The 19906-nt window shown below is 42.7% G+C and overlaps 2 protein-coding genes across 2 annotated transcripts; both read left to right on the top strand.

Moving 5' to 3' along the window:
- The first annotated feature begins 201 nt into the window (after nucleotides 1-201).
- kbtbd8 (kelch repeat and BTB (POZ) domain containing 8) lies at nucleotides 202-7723 on the top strand. Its single transcript, XM_035777492.2, has 5 exons — nucleotides 202-484; nucleotides 1595-1802; nucleotides 2088-2394; nucleotides 2636-3446; nucleotides 4044-7723. Exons 1-5 carry the CDS (start codon nucleotides 469-471, stop codon nucleotides 4505-4507), a joined length of 1806 nt encoding a protein of 601 aa, XP_035633385.1. The 5' UTR covers nucleotides 202-468; the 3' UTR covers nucleotides 4508-7723.
- Nucleotides 7724-8914: 1191 nt separating this feature from the next.
- On the top strand, nucleotides 8915-19604 carry LOC118388152 (monocarboxylate transporter 2-like). The gene is made up of 5 exons (XM_035776977.2): nucleotides 8915-9131; nucleotides 11435-11578; nucleotides 13285-14127; nucleotides 17541-17729; nucleotides 19564-19604. The coding sequence occupies exons 1-5, from the start codon at nucleotides 8915-8917 to the stop codon at nucleotides 19602-19604; spliced, it is 1434 nt and encodes a 477-aa protein (XP_035632870.2).
- The last annotated feature ends 302 nt before the right edge of the window (nucleotides 19605-19906 follow it).

Genomic DNA, 19906 nt, shown 5'->3' with positions numbered 1-19906 from the left:
AAAACGTATTTTTCACTTAGACAATCAATTAGTACCAGTAACTCACATTTACCTATTTACGGAACCTTGTGGGCTATGTCAAAATGAGACAATAAATTGATCATCCATTTTTGAAAGGTTGCTTTGATATTTTATTTTGCTTTCTCTTTACCCCAAATAATTTTATTGGCTTGCTCTCTCATGCGATTGGCTGTCGTCTGTTTCCGGGGCTCACAGTAGTGACGTTTCACGGTCTGCTTTGAGACGATTTAGGCTAGAAGGGATTCAGCTTTTATCAAATTAACGTCAAAAGTTGAAATGTTTTGCGTTTTAGCTAACCCTTCCCATAACATAATTATCCTACGTTAATTATCATAACATGCTGCGTAAATTATCTTAACCTAACAAGTCTAATCTAACAAAAGCTGTATCCCTTCTAGCCTTAACAGCTTTGAGCTTGTAGACCAGTTTGAGAAAGACTGGGGGAGAATGGCTGCCAGTGGAGGTTAGCGTTTCTTGTTTGTTTGTGTTGACGATTCAAACTTATTTAACGCATTTTAAAGTTCCAGCATTCATAATGAAGGATATATAACCGAGATTACACTCTGACAAAAGTAATAGGCAATGACTTCTCTTTTGTTTTAGCTACAAGTGAAGCTGTAAGCGAATGGCTTCTTTAAAATGTGTGCTAGCTAGTTAGCATTGCTATAACCTTAGCTAATTCGATCAGATAGATGGCTAGCTAGTACAGCCGAGTCTAAACAATTGCATGTCTTTGTATGCAAATGACAGTCGTGGCTAAGACTGTCAACCTGTTCGTAGCTATCTTAGCTTTTATTAATAGTTGTCAAAGTGTGTAGTTCGATAGTTGACTAGTTAATATCCACCGCTACTATAGTTAGCCAACAGAAAAGTAGATATGTCCAGTTATCTACAGTACTTAACATAACCACGTCTCATCCTGACGAACAATTAACGGTGGTTGGCCAGTTTACTTGGATAGCCAGTTAACTGGCTAGCTCCATTTCAACATCATCAGCACGATATCCTTAACGATCAAATAGATTCGTGACTATCCGTTGTGTGGTTTTAGTGACCGTTTTGACTGGTTTAAGGGCTAAAAGATTGCTTTCGAGCTGCTTTAGCCGGCTAATAATGCCGCGGATGACTTGCTCTGGTACTATGCAACTGTGAGTTTCTAATCCGCAGAGCTAGCTGGCTTGTTGTGAAAGCCTCGTTGTTTTAGACGGGTCTTTGTTCTGTCATTAAGTTAACTCGAGCACACAAGTTGAACTGGGTGGGGAATTTCCATGGTACACTGGTAACGTTAGCACTACAAACAAGGTATAGAAAAGTAATTTTAGTTCAGTAATAGATTCATGCTACTAATCTCCACGTGTTGTAGCTAGAGTATTTGTTCTCCACTCTGTAAAGTACACTTGACTCAATTGTGCTGCATATAGCTAGCTAATGATGCCATTAACGTTAAGTAATCGTATTTAGTACCAACATAATTTTAACATCTGTAGCCTTTTGTTTGTGACTCTCGTATGTCAGTGTTGTTTAATCCATAATTTTTAAAAGGCATGTTGTCTCTTTCATGTTTGTTCCATAGACGTAGGCAAGCTGTTACAAGTACAGAATGTGACTCCTGCGAACACAACCTACAGTGGGGTTGATGCCGTTCATGCCTGTAACATCCTCCAGCAGCTCAAAGCCTTGTATGATGAAGCACAACTCACAGACATTGTCGTTGAGGTGGACCATGGCAAGACATTTCCGTGTCACCGAAATGTCCTTGCAGCAATCAGCCCTTACTTTAGGTAGGTCAGATATGTGAGGCGTTTGCTTGCTTTTAGTCTTCTACATTTGGGATATCACTTTGAGTTCAGGGAAATGTATTAGCTATGCTGAGTTTTTGAAGGGTCAAACCTTTATATGATAACAAATACCGTGACTCGCCAGAGTGCCAGTTTGTTTGCGCCATCATGCCAACTCTGTAACTTATTGTCATGTCAATGACAGCAATGGAGTAGGCAAGAGCCCAAAATATGCTGCAACACCTTTCAAACTTTTATGCATTTTCTGTTTCCTCTTCTTCCTACCAGGTCCATGTTCACCAGTGGCCTTACCGAGAGCAGCCAGAGGGAGGTGCGGCTCATCGGGGTTGAGTCTGAGTCCATGCACCAGGTCCTGGACTACGCCTACACGTCCAGAGTCATGCTGTCCGAGTCCAATGTCCAGGCCCTGTTCACGGCAGCCAGCATCTTCCAGATCCCAGCCCTGCAGGACCAGTGTGCCCTGTTCATGATCAGTCGTCTGGACCCCCAGAACTGCACCGGGGTCTACATGTTCGCAGACGCCTACGGCCACCAGTTGCTGAGGGAGCGCTCCCAGGACTACATACGCAAGAAGGTGGGTTTTATTCTAAGAACAAGCTGTTCTGTTCCACTGTTGTGCTTCACTTTGCTTGCCTTTTGGGAAGGATTAATGTATGGATCTGTTGTTAATATGGCCTTATAACTACATTAATATGAGAGCACATTGAAGTACATATGGTAGATGACACACTAAATAAGATTTAGATAAGTATCCCAGGTCTATTAGTTGAGCATGCTGTGACAGATGAAATGTAACATGCGGTGCTGTGTTGTAGTTCCTGTGTGTGGCACGGGAGCAGGAGTTCCTCCAGCTCACCAAGGAGCAGCTGGTGAGCATCCTGAACAACGATGACCTGAACGTGGAGAAGGAAGAGCATGTGTATGAGAGCATTGTGCGCTGGTTGGAGCACGACAGCCCTCGCAGGGAGACCCACCTGGCTGAGGTGTTTTCTCAATGCATCCGACTGCCCCTCCTGGATGACTCTTTTCTCAGCCGCATCCCGGCCCCTTTCGCCTGCGCCCTCTCTCTGTCCAGGGAACCTGCCGAAACCAAGGCACGTCTCAACGGCTGCTCTCAGCGCCTGGGCATGACCGCCTCCGAGATGGTCATCTGCTTTGACGCGGCACACAAACACTCAATGAAGAAGCAGACCGTGCCTTGCCTGGACACTGCTGCTGGGAAGGTGTTCAAGCTCTGCAAGCCCCCCAATGACCTGCGGGAGGTGGGCATCCTGGTGTCATCGGAGAACGACATCTTCATCGCTGGGGGCTACCGCCCTAGCAACAGCGAGGTGTCCATCGACCACCGGGCGGAGAGCGACTTCTGGCAATACGAGCATGCAGGGAACCGTTGGCTGGCGCGTTCGCCCATGCTACGGGCCCGGATCGGCTGCAGGCTGGTCCACTGCTGTGGGAAGCTGTACGCCCTGGGGGGCCGTGTGTACGAAGGGGACGGAAGGAATGCACTGAAGTCAGTGGAGTGCTACGATGCCAGGGATAACTGCTGGACTGCCGTCAGCCCCATGCCTGTCGCCATGGAGTTCCACAGCGCTGTGGAGTACAGAGACCACATCTACATCCTCCAAGGTGAGTCGGGATAGTGGAGCGACTATGGGATCTTGAAATGCAGTGGGAAAAATATTCAGGAGAGGTATTTATTTTTCCATGCAAGTTGACTGAGAACATGTTCTCATGTACAGCAACGACCTGGGGAATAGTTACAGGGGAGATAAATGAGCCAATTGGAAGCTGGGGATGATTAGGTAGCCATGATGGTATGAGAGCCAGATTGGGAATTTAGCCAGGACACCAGGGTTACCACCTCTGCTCTTACGATAAGTACCACGGGATCTTTAGTGATCACAGAGAGTCAGGACATCCGTTTTAATGTCCATTACGAAAGACGGCACCCTATACAATGTCCCCAACACTGCCCTGGGGCATTGGGATCTTTTTGTAGACCAGAGAAAAGAGTGCCTCCTACTGGCCCTCAAACGCCACTTCCAGCAGCATCTGGTCTCCCATCCATGGACCAACCATGCTTAGCTTCAGAGGTAAGCCAGCCATGGGATGCACGGTGGTATGCTGCTGGCAGGCGTAGGAGACTAAATAAATATAAAGCTACAGTTCATTCTTTTTTCAAAATGTGTCTTAACACTGGTGCTTCTCTTCTCTGTTTAACAGGTGAGTACTTCTTCTGTTTTGACCCTCGCAAGGACTACTGGGGCCACCTGTCCCCAATGAGTGTACCCCGGAGCCAGGGTCTGGTTGCCTTACACAAGAACTCCATCTATTACATTGCTGGCATTTGCAAGAACCACCAGCGCACCTTCACCATGGAGGTCTACGACATCGAACAGAACACCTGGGCCCGCAAGAGGGACCTTCCCTTCGACCAGGCCACCAGCCCCTACATCAAGGCCCTGCTCCTCCAGGGCAAGCTGCACCTGTTTGTCCGAGCCACGCAGGTCATGGTGGAGGAACACGTGTTCCGTACCAGCAGGAAGAACTCCCTCTACCAGTATGACGACGAGGCGGATGCTTGGACCAAAGTCTACGAGACGCCTGACCGCCTCTGGGACCTGGGCCGCCATTTTGAATGTGTGGTGGCCAAACTGTACCCGCAGTGTCTTCAGAAAGTGCTCTGAAAGGACCTTGGGGAATGGGTGGCAGGTAGCCTAGCAGTTAGAACATTGGGCCAGTAACCGAAAGGTTGCTGGTTCAAATACCCAAGCCGGCAAGGTGAATATCTCTGTGCCCTTGAGCAAGGCACTTAACCTTAATTTGCTCCAGCGGCGCTGTACTGATAAGGCTGACCCTGTAAAGCGTCACATTTCACTGGACCTATCTGATGTATGTGACAAACATTTATTGGGTTGAACCCCTCCGGGAGGAGGGAGCGTGAGGTCCTGCTTGTCTTGTGCCTGATGCTGTCCTGTTTTGCACCACAAGGGCAGTTAAGAGTTTAGTCTTAAAGCATTAACATATAAGGTTTAACACGATCAAATGGAGGTGCTTTCAAAAGATTGCAGTATTTGTGTTTTTTTCTTCCACTCAGCACCAAATACCCAAACTGATGCTTGTTTTACAGTCCAATGAATTATAAGTGCAATTATTATGTTTGCTTGTTGTTGAGCCATTTTGTTCCATTTAATCTTAAACATTTTAGGTTAAAAATTTTACAATTGATTGACATGCAGTTGATGGATCAGATGAAGTACCCTCTAGTTATGGAACCACGACATGTTAGCATAAAGTGAAAATTATATATATCATTAATTTTATATATATATTCATACGGGTAAGATGAGCAGTGTTGCTCATTGGTAGGTTGTTAGTCCAGATTGAGGGTTTTTGTCTGACTTTTGTATTGATTTGAATGCTGATTGCTCCCTACAGCAAGTTCGTCTTTGTGGAAGTGTTTATTAGTTGTGTATGAAGTGTGCTAGTGATTTAGATCAATTTAGTATTATTGCCATGTGTGATCGGTATGATGCTATTTTATGAAACTAATACTTTGCTTTCAAGAGATGGCCTAAGTTGTCAACCAATGTGCTATTTGGCAGTTGGATTTATACTTTTTGAATTCGTAGACTAATGCAATGGACTCTCAGAGCTGGCATCCATTTTGTTGCAACGAGTTTCACATGCCAAGACAACTTAAGAGAAGTTATTTTTTATTTGACCTTTATTTAACTAGGCAAGTCAGTTAAGAACAAATTCTTATTTTCAATGACGTCCTAGGAACAGTGGGTTAACTGCCTTGTTCAGAGGCAGAACGACAGATACCTTGTCAGCACGGGGATTTGAACTTGCAACCTTTCGGTAACTAGTCCAACGCTCTAACCACTAGGCTGCCCTGCCACCCCAAGTTAGACGATTCACTCTCCACATTGGAGAAACGAGCAGGGCGTCAGATGTGTGGTTTGCCAAGATAAGTGTGACATTTCGAACCAGGCAACAGTTTGCTTTGATAGCAACTTAACAGAAGTCAGATAAGGAATGAAGGGACATGGTTCAGGCTGATGCATTGATTTGGCCAAAGTGTGGGCAGCTCGCTGCAGAATAGTCTTTTCTGGGGGGTTTTCAGCATGTCTGGTATTCATTACAATCTGCTTTAAAAAGTGTTTGGGTTAACCTACCTCTTACATGCCAAAATGCATTTAAGAACTTTTGTTTCATCTGAAAAGTTGATAAAGTTTCAATTAGCTATAACTAAGGAAACTTTGATACAGTTAGGTTGGGCTGGGACGATACCAGTATTGTGATACTTGTTATTATGGCAAGGAAACAAAACATGAAGCAGATTTAACTTCTTTAGGATAACAGTTATAATGTTGGAAACAGACCTCATTATGTTATCCGGGGTCACCTTTATTTATTTTACAAACTATAGCACAATAGTTGACATACAGCAGGTTTTTAAAGGGCCAAAGAGGGTGGTCTGCTTCATGTTTTCATTTTTGCCGTTGATAAAATATTGCAATACTGGTATCGTCACAGCCCTACATTTAGGTTTACGCTAGTTGAAGTGGATTACATTTTGTTTTCAAGCTTAATTTGGGTACTTACATTTGTTCGTTGAAATGTTTCAATATTTGCCTGTGTGGCTGGCTGCTGTACAGTAGTTGTCAGAGGAGGAGTAAAGTAGAGATTGTTGGTGTGTAAGTTAGTCCAGATCCCATTGTGCCTATGGGTGGGTGGGGCATCCAGATAGTAGTCCTGTGTGTTTTAGCCTGGCGAGGTAGTGTGTCTCAAGTCTTATTGATCATTGCACTGAATCACTCTTCAACGGTCCGTCACTGCAAACTTGACCAAGCAGCACCCACCTGGACAGAGCATTACCACAGAGAGTGCTTCTTTTATACATGAATCCATCTCTATGCTATGACATAAAGAAAAACTAACTATTGGTGCTGCTTTTTTGATGATCTTGTATATATTAAATAAGTAACAGCAATTGACTGATGTTCCCTATGGAACTGTAACAAATTCAATGACGTCAATTTCCTCATGCAGGTTCCTGTATCATCTTTGCACTACATATGATCATTTATTTGATCTCATATTTAAAGCATTTCCCCAAAATATATCATTGACCACAAAGCAATCTTGGGAAATGCAGTTCTGTCTTCACAGAATTTCAACTGGAGAGTAGTATGAAAACGTTCTGTTTGTAGCTGTGGACATGAACTTTTGTAAAGAAAAATACAGCACATCACTTGGCACTGGTTTGATCTGGCCAGAGCAGTGCCCTCCATGGGTGAGGAAGGAGAAAAGGGGTTTCCTCAAATGCCTAAAAACTCACGTGGGAACCAGGAATGGACAACTCAGGATTTCTATTGATAAACAGTACTGTATTTAAATGTCTTGTTTCATGTGTAATATACGTTTGCTGTACTTGCACAGTTTTTTACAACTTTTTTTCTTTTATAACTTGAAAAGTAGAAATGTTATTTTCAATGGCTATTTTTCCATTTTTTATGTTTAGTTATAGTAGAGCGATTAATGTAAATATTCAAAGTAGTTTTGCTTTACCAAAACTTCACAATAAGCAGATCTGTAACTCCAATGTTACATTATCTCCAACACATCAGTTTTGTGAAATACTTAAAGTGTACAACGAATCAGCCAGTCAATGTGCTTTTTGTGCAAAATATATAGTTGGCCTTGTGTGGCCATGCCCAAGCTCATTCAAGCCCTGTATGTATGCATCCTGCATGGATGGCTACTACCAGTAGAATCTTACTGCTTTTCTTTTTGTTTGCTGGTTTGTCTGTAGTTTGGGGAATAGTGGTGGTTGAGCTCAACTGTGAAATTCACATTGCACATAATTTGAGAATAAAATGACAAGTGAAACCATAGTGACTTTTTAAAAATTGCCATATGATTATTTGGTGCTGAATGAATGTTTTCTAACCTTTTATTCCCCTTGTAGCCTATTGTGTGTGTGTGTGTGTGTGTGTGTGTGTGTACATATATAGCTATTTTTGAAAGTAGGCTAACATAGATCACATTCATGTAACATGTTATGAGACATGATACCCATCACCAGTTAGTTACAAGGTTGCAACTTTTGTAACAAATAGACCTAGTTGACATCCCTGAGTAGCGACATTCTTGTGACCTTTTTAGTGAAAGATAAGACAATCAGAAATAGATTTGTCTTTAGCTAAAAGATAAACCGGACAGAATTGATAGCCTAGAAAATGCTAATTCCTGGACTTTTGGGAGCAGAAGACAGTCACCGTTATAATTCAATGAACCAATAGGGGCAAATGAGGTACACATGTCTAAAGTCGACTGAAAAATCAAATCGATGTTTCAGAAACGTGCTTGAACTGGGAGTTTAAGTTCTGCGCTGTTCGTCACCAAGGTAAGATCGTTTATTTTTTTTTGTCTTGCATCCAATGTAAAATATTTTGACGTGCTTCAACTTTCTGTTGTGTGTATGTATTCCAAGTCGGATATCCACGTGTACAAACCACATTTCATCATTAGGCTACTTCTGAAATTACATTCTTAGAACCTAGACTAAAGTGCCCTCGTTCGTTTACGTGCTGCGGCTTTGCGTTTCATCAGGTAGACTGATGCAACTTCCATATCCCCCCCGAGACACGAAAAAAACAAGTTTGGGATTTTTTTCTCACATAATATAAGTGTTGGAGGTATAAAAAAAGTGAACAATGATTTTATTTTATTGTAAGTGCAAAATTGGCCTCTTTAGTGGTCATTATGGTGTAAATATGGCAACATTTATATTTCAGTCAATGGGTACAGTAGATGAAAAACGAAGTTGCAGCATCCGGGTGTCCACTACAGAGGACATTTCTTGATAAACTCGTATTTAGGTCGTATTTAATGTCAACAAAAAATATTACACAGTCCTGACACCCTGAGTCGAACAATTGGTTTGGGTAAATGAAGTGATGATTTGATTGACTGCTCTCTGTGGTGATTCATCTGCTTTCTAAAAAAAAGGTACATTCAGGATTATGTTTTTGCTTTCATGAAACACTTAGATCATCATCCTCCTCCCCTCTATCAACAGAAACATGTCCCCTGCACCAGCATCTATTCTGCGGGACACCCCTCCGGACGGGGGCTGGGGCTGGGCCGTGGTGTTTGGGGCCTTCATCTCTATCGGCTTCTCGTATGCCTTCCCCAAAGCCCTCACTGTCTTCTTCAAAGACATCCAGCTGATCTTCGGTGCCTCCTACAGCCAGATTGCATGGATTTCTTCCATCATGCTGGCAGCAATGTATGCCGGTGGTGAGTAGACATGCATGTAGCCAAGCAGCTCCCAGTCAGCATTGCGTCAATTATGACCACAATGCACAGATTATGTATTAAGAGATGCATGGCTTCTATGGAGCGTTGCAGTTGCTTGTTTTTTCATCCCTAAAATGTAGGCCTATATCTTCCATGTGAGGACTCATTGTAATAGCTGATCAAGAGTAATGAGTATTGCTATGTTCAAATTATTATGAATGCCTAAAAAGTAAAGTCTTTGTGCAGTTGTCTCCTCTAAAATCATATATATTATTCAGGGATAATAACATCTGTTTGTAGTTTATTTAGTAAGTTTACTAGTTGAATAAAATACTGTAGTAGGCTATTTAAGATGAAAGACAAGCAATTGTAAGTAACCTAACTTACTTAATCATGTTGATAGAATAAACACCTTGTTACCTCTTACTTTAGTATAATGATCTTTGATAGCAACCTCTTTCTTGGAAACCTGTAAATAAAATGTATTGAGTAAAACGAACTGCTAAACCAGTGGCTGCGTCTTGCTGCCTATTGTTAGGCTTCATATGGAAGGGTTAGAAATGGGTTGTTCATGTGCTTTTGCATCTGACACGAATTTGGATGTTTAAACAAACCCACTCTTTCACTTATCATTGGGGACGTGCAGTGGCAGGTGATTCACCCTGGGGCACGTTCAGTAGGCCATCATGGAGTGATCCAGGTCACAAATGTCTGCACTGTCATTTGCAAATGTTATTTATTTTGTCTATCCGTGCTCTGTTTGCATGAACATTTGTATATTCATAATTGTCAGTCTGTGGCTCAAGTGTAAGGATGTTTTATAATGCACCTTCAATGACTCATTAGATGACACTGAGATATTATCCATCAGTGGCTGCAAGGTTAAAAGACGACAGGGCGCCTGACTCACCTGCATTCACCAGCATAGAGAATCCTGTGAAATATTCCCACGCACAGTGGCAGAGGCACATGTCTTTATCATATTGTCCTTGACTCTGCTTTTGCAATGTCACACAGTGGAAAAAGGACAGGGGGAATATATCAGACATGGGTTCAGTACATTTGGGCCTCACAACAAGTCCCTATGGGACGAACGTGACAGCATTTCAGGGGACCTATGACTTAGGGAGCCAGAGTGATAAGGTTCTAATGGGTGAGGAAATTGTGATGATGTCTGGGATGCCACCCCAAAGGGTGGCACTAGGAGGACACGGTCTGTATGTACACCTAGTCTATATATCCACACAGGGTTTGCTAGGCTGAATGAATCTGATCAAGCAATAGCTAAGGTCACTGCTAGGATGAATTTATTTTATATAATAGCTAATCCAGAGATTTCTTCTGTATCTTGTAGATAGGTAAATATAAAAGTGCATCTTTTTATCTTTCGATTCAGCTGTAGTAAAAAAAAAAAACTATGTTTACGCTGTAATGACTAAACATAGCATTTTACATTTATAAAAAAGGATAAAAGACTAGATATGGAGAAAGAGTAACTCTGTAGATGTGCAGTGTACAGCTGCTTTTATATTAAGTATAACACCAAGGTCCTTGTCAGAATGTCTAACTGATGAGGGGAATGATTTGTTTTTTCACATTTAAACGTCCTTTTGATATGCATAAGTCCTGATCAATGTTTAACGATTTAAGATGTATTTTTTTTATGTATGAAATCAATTTTGGACAATGGATTCAGGTGTATGCCAAAACTGTAATCTTCTTATTGTTTACTTGGAATGTTCTATTATCACCCGCCTTGCTACTGCACTGACTAGAAAGTCAGCATGTTGAGATTTCAATATTCGTGTCAGCCTACATATTTTTTTGATTGATGCTGAAGGGAATGATTTAGTGACTATTTCAATCTTCTGGTTTTAGCAGGGAACAGAAGTGGGTGTTAGGTTGTGTGATGCTAAAGGACTGTTGTACGTATTCTCTGAGGCAGGGTTATGAATGAAGGATAAAGAGAGACAGAATATAGACAGCTATTTAATGATTGATCACACTTTTTTTGTGGGAACATTATCAGGAGACATGCAAATTAGGCACTGGTCTGCTTTGCTTATGTAGGTAAGATAACTATTTAGAACATCAGCCATCTATTCACGCCCGACATAAGTTACTTTGTGTGGATATTTGAACAGCAGTGCATTAGGGGTAACTTAAGATCAAGGGTTAGGTTTCGGGAGGGATCTATCGGTCCGATGTCAACTGCCTATCTATTATCTCAATGCTGCATGAACCTAAGACGAACATTTTCTCTCCCCTTTTCATCTCTCCTCTTTCACTTTTTTTTTTTGCAGGACCTATCAGCAGTATTCTGGTCAATCGCTATGGAAGCCGGCCTGTGGTCATAGCTGGTGGAGTGATGTGTGGCATTGGTATGGTAACTGCTTCTTTTGGCAATACCATTACGCATTTGTACATATGCGTAGGAGTCGTTGGAGGTATGGTACCCACTCATACCATACATTTGATTGACATGGCTTGTTTTGCAATTGATGTGTATATTATGTGGGGGCCAACAGAAACAGAAATCACTTGTTTTTAATGCCATTAAAGTTGACTAATGAGAGATACTAATAGTTTCTGTAGGCCTAATCCATAATCTTACTATATGCTCTAAATGTGAAAACCTAAGCAATTTAATTATTGGTTCTATTGAAGATACTGTAGTGGATTCATTATACATAAAACACAACTTTAGATATAGGCCTCATAGTTTTCTTCAGGAGAAACTTCTGGCACAATGGCTGGATGTTGTGTATGTGAAGTAGTCTCCTGACACCGCTAGACCAACCCTCTCCCATCTCTCAACCAGCCCTGGTGGTGCTCCTTTAGGAGTATGTATCCTCCCTGGGTGGCCAGGTCTCCCTGGCATACAGTCTGTCAATGACGGCCTAGGAACAGTGGGTTAACTGCTTGTTCAGGGGCAGAACGACAGATTTGTACCTTGTCAGCTTGGGGATTTGAACTTGCAACCTTTCGGTTACTAGTCCAACACTCTAACCACTAGGCTACCCTGCCGCCTGGGCCCAGGGAGTCTCTCAGCCTCTGGGCTTGGGCCGGAGCACTGTGAGGACAGCGCAGGTGTAATTAAGACGGTGTCATTCCGGTTTCCAGAGAGTATGGTCTACCAGGACCCCTGTTCTTTCCCGTAGGCTTCAGTCCTGGTCCTCTCACGGGATTCACTGCCATCCTCCACCCAGCGAGACTCATTAGCCAGCGCCAGGCCCGCAGGCCTGGAAGATTAATAGAGGGAGGAGGTGGCTATAGCTATAGGGCCTTGTGTTGTGTTCTAATCTCTCTGCATCCCCTCTGCCCTGGCCCAGTGAAATGAGCTAGCTAGGCTAACACACACATCCCTTTCTCACATACATCTTACCAGTCTGTTGAAAGCTGCCACAAACACCCTGTGAGTTTAGATGGTAGTTGAGATACAGAACTCCTTGTAAATGCAGCTACCATTTAAATGGAAGTGATTTTCTTAGTTTGTACCTTCTAAAAGAGACAAATAATAAATAAAAATTAGTATTCATTTATAATCAGTGTACTTTAATGAGCCTCCAAATTCAATCAAGTTGAGACAGCCATAATTGGAGGTGAAAACTAATCAACACTAATCTGTGTTGGCATTATGACATTTTAATCCAGGAAGAATGCACACTAAGAACTATTTTTTTTATCTGTACATTTCGTAAAATAAGGCTTTGGAAATTGTGTAGCTCATTGGGCATTAGTGTGGAATTGTGAGCAGAAGACATTTAGCAAATGTTATAATGATGGAATGGGTCAGTCGAGGTCACTACCTGGAGCTCTACATCTTAAAGTGAAGACTCATTTAGAGAATAAGATGCTCATTTACAGGCTGAAATGCTACTAAATTGGATTTTTGGGAAAGGAGGTGGTAGTGAATGGACTACCCGGAGCCTGTAATTTATTTCCATTTAAATGGAGAAATCATTTCTGAAATGATTCCTGCTTTCCTTAATGAGATTTTAGTAGGCAATGTTCAATGAGATGGAACCTTAATGTGCACAAAGTAGAATTGGTCTTAATTTAATCCTGCAGTACCAGGCGTTTATGTCAAGGTTTTAGCCTCTGAAAATGGAACTTGTGAATGTGACTGCTCTCCTCTCTTGTATTCCCGCAGGATTTGGTCTTTCTTTTAACCTCCAGCCATCCGTCACCATCATTGGGAAGTACTTCCAGGTCAAGAGGCCGTTAGCTAATGGGCTGGCCATGGCAGGAAGTCCAGTCTTCCTCTGTACCTTAGCACCTATCAACCAGTTCCTGTTTAACCAATTTGGCTGGAGGGGCAGTTTCTTCATCCTGGGAGCTCTGCTGCTCAACTGCTGTGTTGCCGGCTCTCTCATGAGGCCCATTTGTCCAAAGCCAACTGGAGGCCAACTCACGCAGACAAACGGAACCCCAAAGAAACCTCCCACTGACCGGTCTGAGGCCCAGGTGAATGGACACAACACACAGCTGGAGAAAGGCTGTTTGGAAAACTTCAACAAGTTTCTGGACCTCTCGCTCTTCAAACACAGGGGTTTTCTGATCTACATCGTAGGGAACGCGGTGATGTTCTTTGGTTTCTTCGCCCCTGTAGTGTTCCTGGCCCCTTACGCCCTGAGCCATGGCTTCGACGAGTATTCTTCTGCCTTCCTCTTGTCCATCATGGGCTTCGTAGACATGTTTGCCAGGCCGTTGACAGGGCTGATGGCTAACACTAAGTGGATCAGGCCCAGGATACAGTACTTCTTCAGCTTTGCCATCATCTATAATGGTTTATGCCACCTTCTGTGTCCCTTGGCCAGTGGATATGGGGGGCTGGCGGCCTACTCAGTGTTCTTTGGCATAGCATTTGGAATGGTGTGTGCCCTGCTGTTTGAGACGCTCATGGACCTGGTGGGGCCTAAGCGGTTCTCCAGTGCAGTGGGACTGGCCACCATCATAGAGTGCTGCCCCGTACTCCTGGGACCACCTATTGGAGGTAAGCCTTCACGCTGCACACAGCCCACATTCCCGCTCTCTCTAAAGTTAATACACAACCATACAGCTCTTAGACAACTAATGCTATGACACCTTTAGACAAACATACTCCCTATTAACAAAGGACAAGCACTATTTTCCCTTTAGTCAACAAACACTCTCCCGCCATTTCCCCCAAGACCACCTCTCCATGGTCATTTAATACATGGCTGACAGTATCCCAGTGTTACGCATGCACTTGAGAGAACCTTTATTGTCAGAGTATAGGAAAAGTCCTTCTTTAGAATAACTTCGGTAAATAAAGCAGAAAATGGATTTGGAGCAGAGAAAACCCACCAGTCAGTTGTTCCCCTCTCTCTCACTCTGCTCCTCGGTCACGGCCGTGTGCTGCATGCTGCATGGTGCCGGAGTGGAGCCCAACTACTTTCCAGGGTGTCATTATTGTAAGACATTCCAGTAGAATTGGATTATCATCGGTGAGCAGCGCGGCCTGGAGCGCACGGCCTGCCCAGAGAAAAGCAGTAATTGGTCACGTTTTTTTACTGTTGTAAATAAGCCGGGCCGCTCTGCCTTTCAGGGCACGCCCGCTAGAGGATTCGTCCTCCACACAAATGATGGAACATTTTTCGGAGCTAAGAAGCCGTAAGTAAGGGTAATGAAGGTCTCTCTGCGACTCTTTCTCTCAGTCTATTTTCCCCTTCTCTCTTTACCGGGTCCCCTCGGTCTAGAATAGACCTACTGCCACTGGCTGCCAACACAAGCTTAGAGAGTTTCAGTTACGGAAAACTTTGACCATTGCGATGTTACCAACTTCATTTGATAAGCTGATAATACTAGTCAAATCATTGACCCTAACCCCAAATCCTAATTAGCCTGCACACTCTGGTACACTTTACCATGGCATAAATCTCTCTCAAAATCTAAGGTTTAAGATGAGAATGACCTTTCCCAATAATAGCTTACTACTGATGAAATGAACATCAGGAGTCATTGTGCAATGTTATTCCAAGACGGGTCTTCTTTTTGTAAACCACAAGCAGTGAGTTTTAGAGGACCTTTTTCCTTTCATGCTTTTTAGAGTGTGTAATCAAAAAGGTTATGTTTCCCGCCCATATTTCCCTGAGATTACTAGGGATAGCACACATTTTGAAAACTCTGTCTCCTACAGCCCACTTTCATTTTGGTCTTATTTGGCACAGAGGAGAACTAACAATGCTAACATTCTCTGCTCAGCCCAAGCTGTTAAATAACACATTTCCATGGAAGTCAACTTGCTTAGTCTTTGAACCACCTGTGGGCTTTCTCTGACAGAATACAAATGTTCTCCTCAGAGTGCTGCTAGAGCCCATCTCATTTCACAGTCTCTGAAATGGCAGACAGACACAAACGGTGGAGTGAAAAAGGAGGGAGAACGGGCTCTGTCAGAACACACTTCTCTTCTCCATACAAACTGGTTGTCTGTCTAGTCTGTCTGGTAGAAGTAGGATCACGTTTGTTGGCATTCCTATGCTTCTCTCTCCTCTGCAGAGTTTTAATGATGTGTAAATGTATAGTCCTCCTGGTTGTTTTGTGCGACCCTGTTCTGAGGCGCTCATTTAATGGGGGTAAATAAGCGCCTCCCTGCACGTTGAGCGTTATTCTCCAGAGGGCAGAGTCTCTACATTTCCCTTTACAAGTCTCCTCATTACTACAGCCAGCCTCGTCATGCCGCGCCATGCCTCCTCCCAAACCTGGGGGTCAGCCTAATTAGAGAAAGTGAGGTAATTGGTGTAATTAGCCTTTTGCTTTCGGTGTTTAATGAATCTCAGTTCAGACTTCACTCATTAGAGGCCCGTACCTGGACCATAATGAAGCTATGAATACATTTAAAAAAGAGGTGACTCTGCCAGATGGACTTAATTACCATTCAGCCAATCAAGAGTTGCCTTAATGAGGGTGATGGTCATCTGCACACACCCACAGGATAGAACGCCATTAATCAGACCATGTCCCTGTTGCTGCTTTGTACTGGACCACGGGCAAAGTGACCTACACACACACACACACACACACACACACACACACACACACACACACACACACACAGAGTGAGAGAGACAAACTCATGCCCCCATCATCAACTTAATTGAAAATTGACTCATTAAGACCTGTCTTTGAATTGGTTTACCTAACCTGAAAACTGCCCTTCTATTTAACAACCTAACTCTGTGTTTATGTATAGTGGGGTGTTGTGTTGATTGTGTCTCCCAGATGATTCAATAATGCCAGACTCGGTAATTGACCATTAGTTACTGATGTTTGCGGGAAATGAGTCCATTACAGATAAACACCTCAATATAAGTTTGAAATATAGAGAGCAATCAAAGGCCCTGTCTCATTGCATAAACAAGGCGGCGTTACATAAGATACATAAAAGGGGTGTGGTTAAATCATGTAGTGTCGCTCTGCTGTGGGTGTTCGAGTGCTTGGAACTATACGTTTCTTTCTGCATTTTTATAAAAATGGTATTATTGACATAGCCTTGTTCTGTTTTATATTCTCTACCTATATAATTCATGTTGTTTAGTTTGAAAGAATACAAGATAAAAATAGCTGAAACCATTCAAACCAATGAGGGTTCGGAACTTTAAAGCCAATTATCTCAGAATCCTCTTTTTACAGATAGAACCTTCTAGTTCCAAGCTCTTGTCTTATACTTTCTAAAGTTGTTCATTGTGAATGAATTAGTCAATGACCTTCAACTGAGCACACAATAGCTTGGGAAAGTACACTGTTGTCACAGTTGATCTTCCCTTCATTAATCAATTTAGTGGTTCCTACAAACATCTGACTTGCATGATCCTGCAAATTGATATACAGTATGCACAGACGGATGGACAGACAGTTGATTAGATGTTCACTGTGGAGGCTGAATGAGTTGGGGAGGACTGCCGATCGATCCAGGGGGAGGTTCAAGAAGCTTATGGCTCCAATCTGATATAAACTCCATTTGTCACTTTTCCTCTGAAGCGGGCTAGATTTTGATCGTTTTCAGAATCGACATGGCCACACTCCTGATTTGTTCTGGTGCAGCAGCCAAAATTGCCTTCCCAGAGAGCCGTGGCAAGCAAGGTCAGGTGTAATGGCTCCATGTCATGTCTCCAGTAGGATCTTCTTCTCTACAGAACAGAGTTTGAAAAGCACATCTAAACCATACCCATGTTACACCTCCTGATTCACCTCGTGGAGAGAGATGGGGAAAGGCTTACCTTAACCCATAACAAACTGTTGATAGGAATATACTATAAGCAGGGGGGATTTTGTGGGCATCTTGTCTAACTATCCTTCCTATAACTGAACTTTTTATCTGATAGGGGGGAAAACATAGCTACTTTATGTAACCTTCAGTAACATCTCCCCTCTCCTCCCCTTCAGGAGCCTTGGTGGACACCTTTGGTGACTACAAGTACCTGTACCTCATGTGTGGAGCGGTGATGGTGTTCGCAGGACTCTTCCTCTTTGTTATGAATATCTACAACTACAGGATGCTGGAGCGGGAGAGGAAGCAGGAGGAGGGACAGGTAGAGGAGGGCAGTGAGAGCCAGGAGCAGGACCAGGAGCAGGGCCTGGGGCTGAGGGAGAGGGGAGAGCCCTCCTCAGAGGAGCAAGGAGAGGCAGGGAAGGAGGCTAAGAAGCAACAGATCCCCTAGGGAGACGAATCAGAAGCGGAAGAGACTAAATTAAGCCATGCATGATACCACTGTTTACAAGTACACTCTCATATATTGATGCCAGTATGTCAGTATATAGGCCTACCCAATACTGTATATAGTCCACACACACACACACACACACACACACACACACACACACACACACACACACACACACACACACACACACACACACACACACACACACACACACATGAACACACACACACGAACACACACATACTACTACTAACCTTGGAGGGGGACACTCCTGAAGTTTTTACTCTGTTTTACGCTGTTTTTCTCCATGTAGCAGTTTTTCCCCCATGCTGACAAAGGCTGTTTGGAAAGAAGTACTTCTGACTGTATGAGATCAAATAGCAGTGTAATCCTTTCTGGGCCTTTATTTATTTATTTGAGCTGCAGGTGTGCCACTCCCCACTAGTATCGCAGTTACAGCTAGTATCCATTTTTTCTTTTGTGCTCAGTAAATTCTCCTGGCCCTAGGTATACCGTATAAGTTAAAACCACCTAAAAATTATATTTACATTTATATTGAGTGTTATTCTGTGAATTTTGGCAGTTAAATTCATATGTTATATCAATCATGAAACTGAACACATGTTAGCAGTTGAGATGTGTGTCACGTACATGCTGACGATGTAATATTTTCAGCCTTGAGGTAGTCATGAACATTTTACTCTTCCACCTGTATAGATGTTCCAATGAGTGAATGAAGAATGCCACATGTTTCTACATGCACTGTTACAGACATAATGATGTCATTTTATATTCTTGCTCAGGATCCATTTATATTTGAATATGACCAAAATAAATGTCTGCTTTTACATTTTCACATATAGATCATAGAATGAATGCACAAACAGTTTCAGCTGTTATGAAGTCTATGATGACAACCATGTAATTCATGTCTAGATAGGTTGTAGCTGTGCATTAGTGTCTTTTGAAAGATGCTTTTATTGTTATAAGATACTGATGGGAACTCACTTTTTTAAATGCTGTAGAAGAACTCTTTTTGAAGTAAATATGATTGTTGAGTAGAGTGCTCAGCAATAAATGACATCATTATCATTCAGTATTTGCATATAATTATTTAATAAAGAAATGATATCAATTACAATTCACCAGATGTGAATACCCTGTCATTCACCTGTGTCTACTCAGGTAGCTATTAAAATGGGTAAGATGATTGTTTCTTGTAATTTTACCGTTACAATTCAGCTAAGACAAAACCATGTCTGTGCGTTCTATTTATTATCAGCATGTTAACATTGGAAGAGGAAAATGACAGTCAACATGGTGTCAAAGCCAGATTTACAATGCAGCCATGACTGTTTGTTTGTAGCTGTGTCCAATTTTTCACGCCAATTGGAACGCTGTGTAACAAGTTTGAAAATGTCAGCGCTAAGGGTGTGACTAGCTAATGAATCAAGGCCCCGATGTTCCAGGCTAGCGCTCTGAGCCGCATGCAGTCTGAAACACTCAACAAATCACTATGCCAATAAGTTAGAACACACACCAGCCCACTGAACCCAGCCCAAGGTCCTGGGACATGACAAGGTGGTAGATGCCCCAGAGACCCGGGGGATGGTCGCTGAGGCTGAGGATCTTATTATTATTATAATATTTTATTTCACCCCGCTCCCTCCACCCTGTTGACCCCCTACCCAACCCCCATCTACACCCTGTGTGTTCCCATAATGTCCCTTTATGCTTTTCCTCAGAACAACTTCCTGGTCTCTGGTGTGTCCACAGGGTTGAGTGACCAACCTTTCCACATAACTTTGAGGTCATGTTGACACAACCTGGTCTCAGAGCATTTTGTATTATGTTGTACATAAATCCGAGACACTCCATTTAGTATAATTTGTTTCATATGTTATGTACTGTATAACTTTGTGGATGTCCATCACCCATTTCATATGATATGTTATGAAATACCATTTGCAAAACGTATGATATGTTACGAATTCTGGCTAGGTGGCTAACACTAGATAGCTGGCTAATATTGGTTAGGCTAGGAGTTAAAGTTAAGTTTAGGAGTAAGGTTAATAAAGGATTAAGGTT

This window comes from Oncorhynchus keta, chromosome 10 (genome assembly GCF_023373465.1).
Source record: "Oncorhynchus keta strain PuntledgeMale-10-30-2019 chromosome 10, Oket_V2, whole genome shotgun sequence".
Taxonomy (NCBI): domain Eukaryota; kingdom Metazoa; phylum Chordata; class Actinopteri; order Salmoniformes; family Salmonidae; genus Oncorhynchus; species Oncorhynchus keta.
The sequence above is the reverse complement of the archived record's forward strand: the minus strand, read 5'-3'. Positions and strand labels throughout refer to the sequence as shown.

Bases quoted from the DNA above. Each gene is read 5' to 3' on its own strand.
- LOC118388152 (XM_035776977.2), top strand. From the start codon at position 8,915: ATGTCCCCTGCACCAGCATCTATTCTGCGGGACACCCCTCCGGACGGG. The intron at 9,132-11,434 runs GTGAGTAGACAT...TTTTTTTTGCAG, and splicing joins GGCAGCAATGTATGCCGGTG to GACCTATCAGCAGTATTCTG. The intron at 11,579-13,284 runs GTATGGTACCCA...GTATTCCCGCAG, and splicing joins ATGCGTAGGAGTCGTTGGAG to GATTTGGTCTTTCTTTTAAC.
- kbtbd8 (XM_035777492.2), top strand. The intron at 1,803-2,087 runs GTAGGTCAGATA...TCTTCCTACCAG, and splicing joins GCAATCAGCCCTTACTTTAG to GTCCATGTTCACCAGTGGCC. The intron at 3,447-4,043 runs GTGAGTCGGGAT...TCTGTTTAACAG, and splicing joins CCACATCTACATCCTCCAAG to GTGAGTACTTCTTCTGTTTT.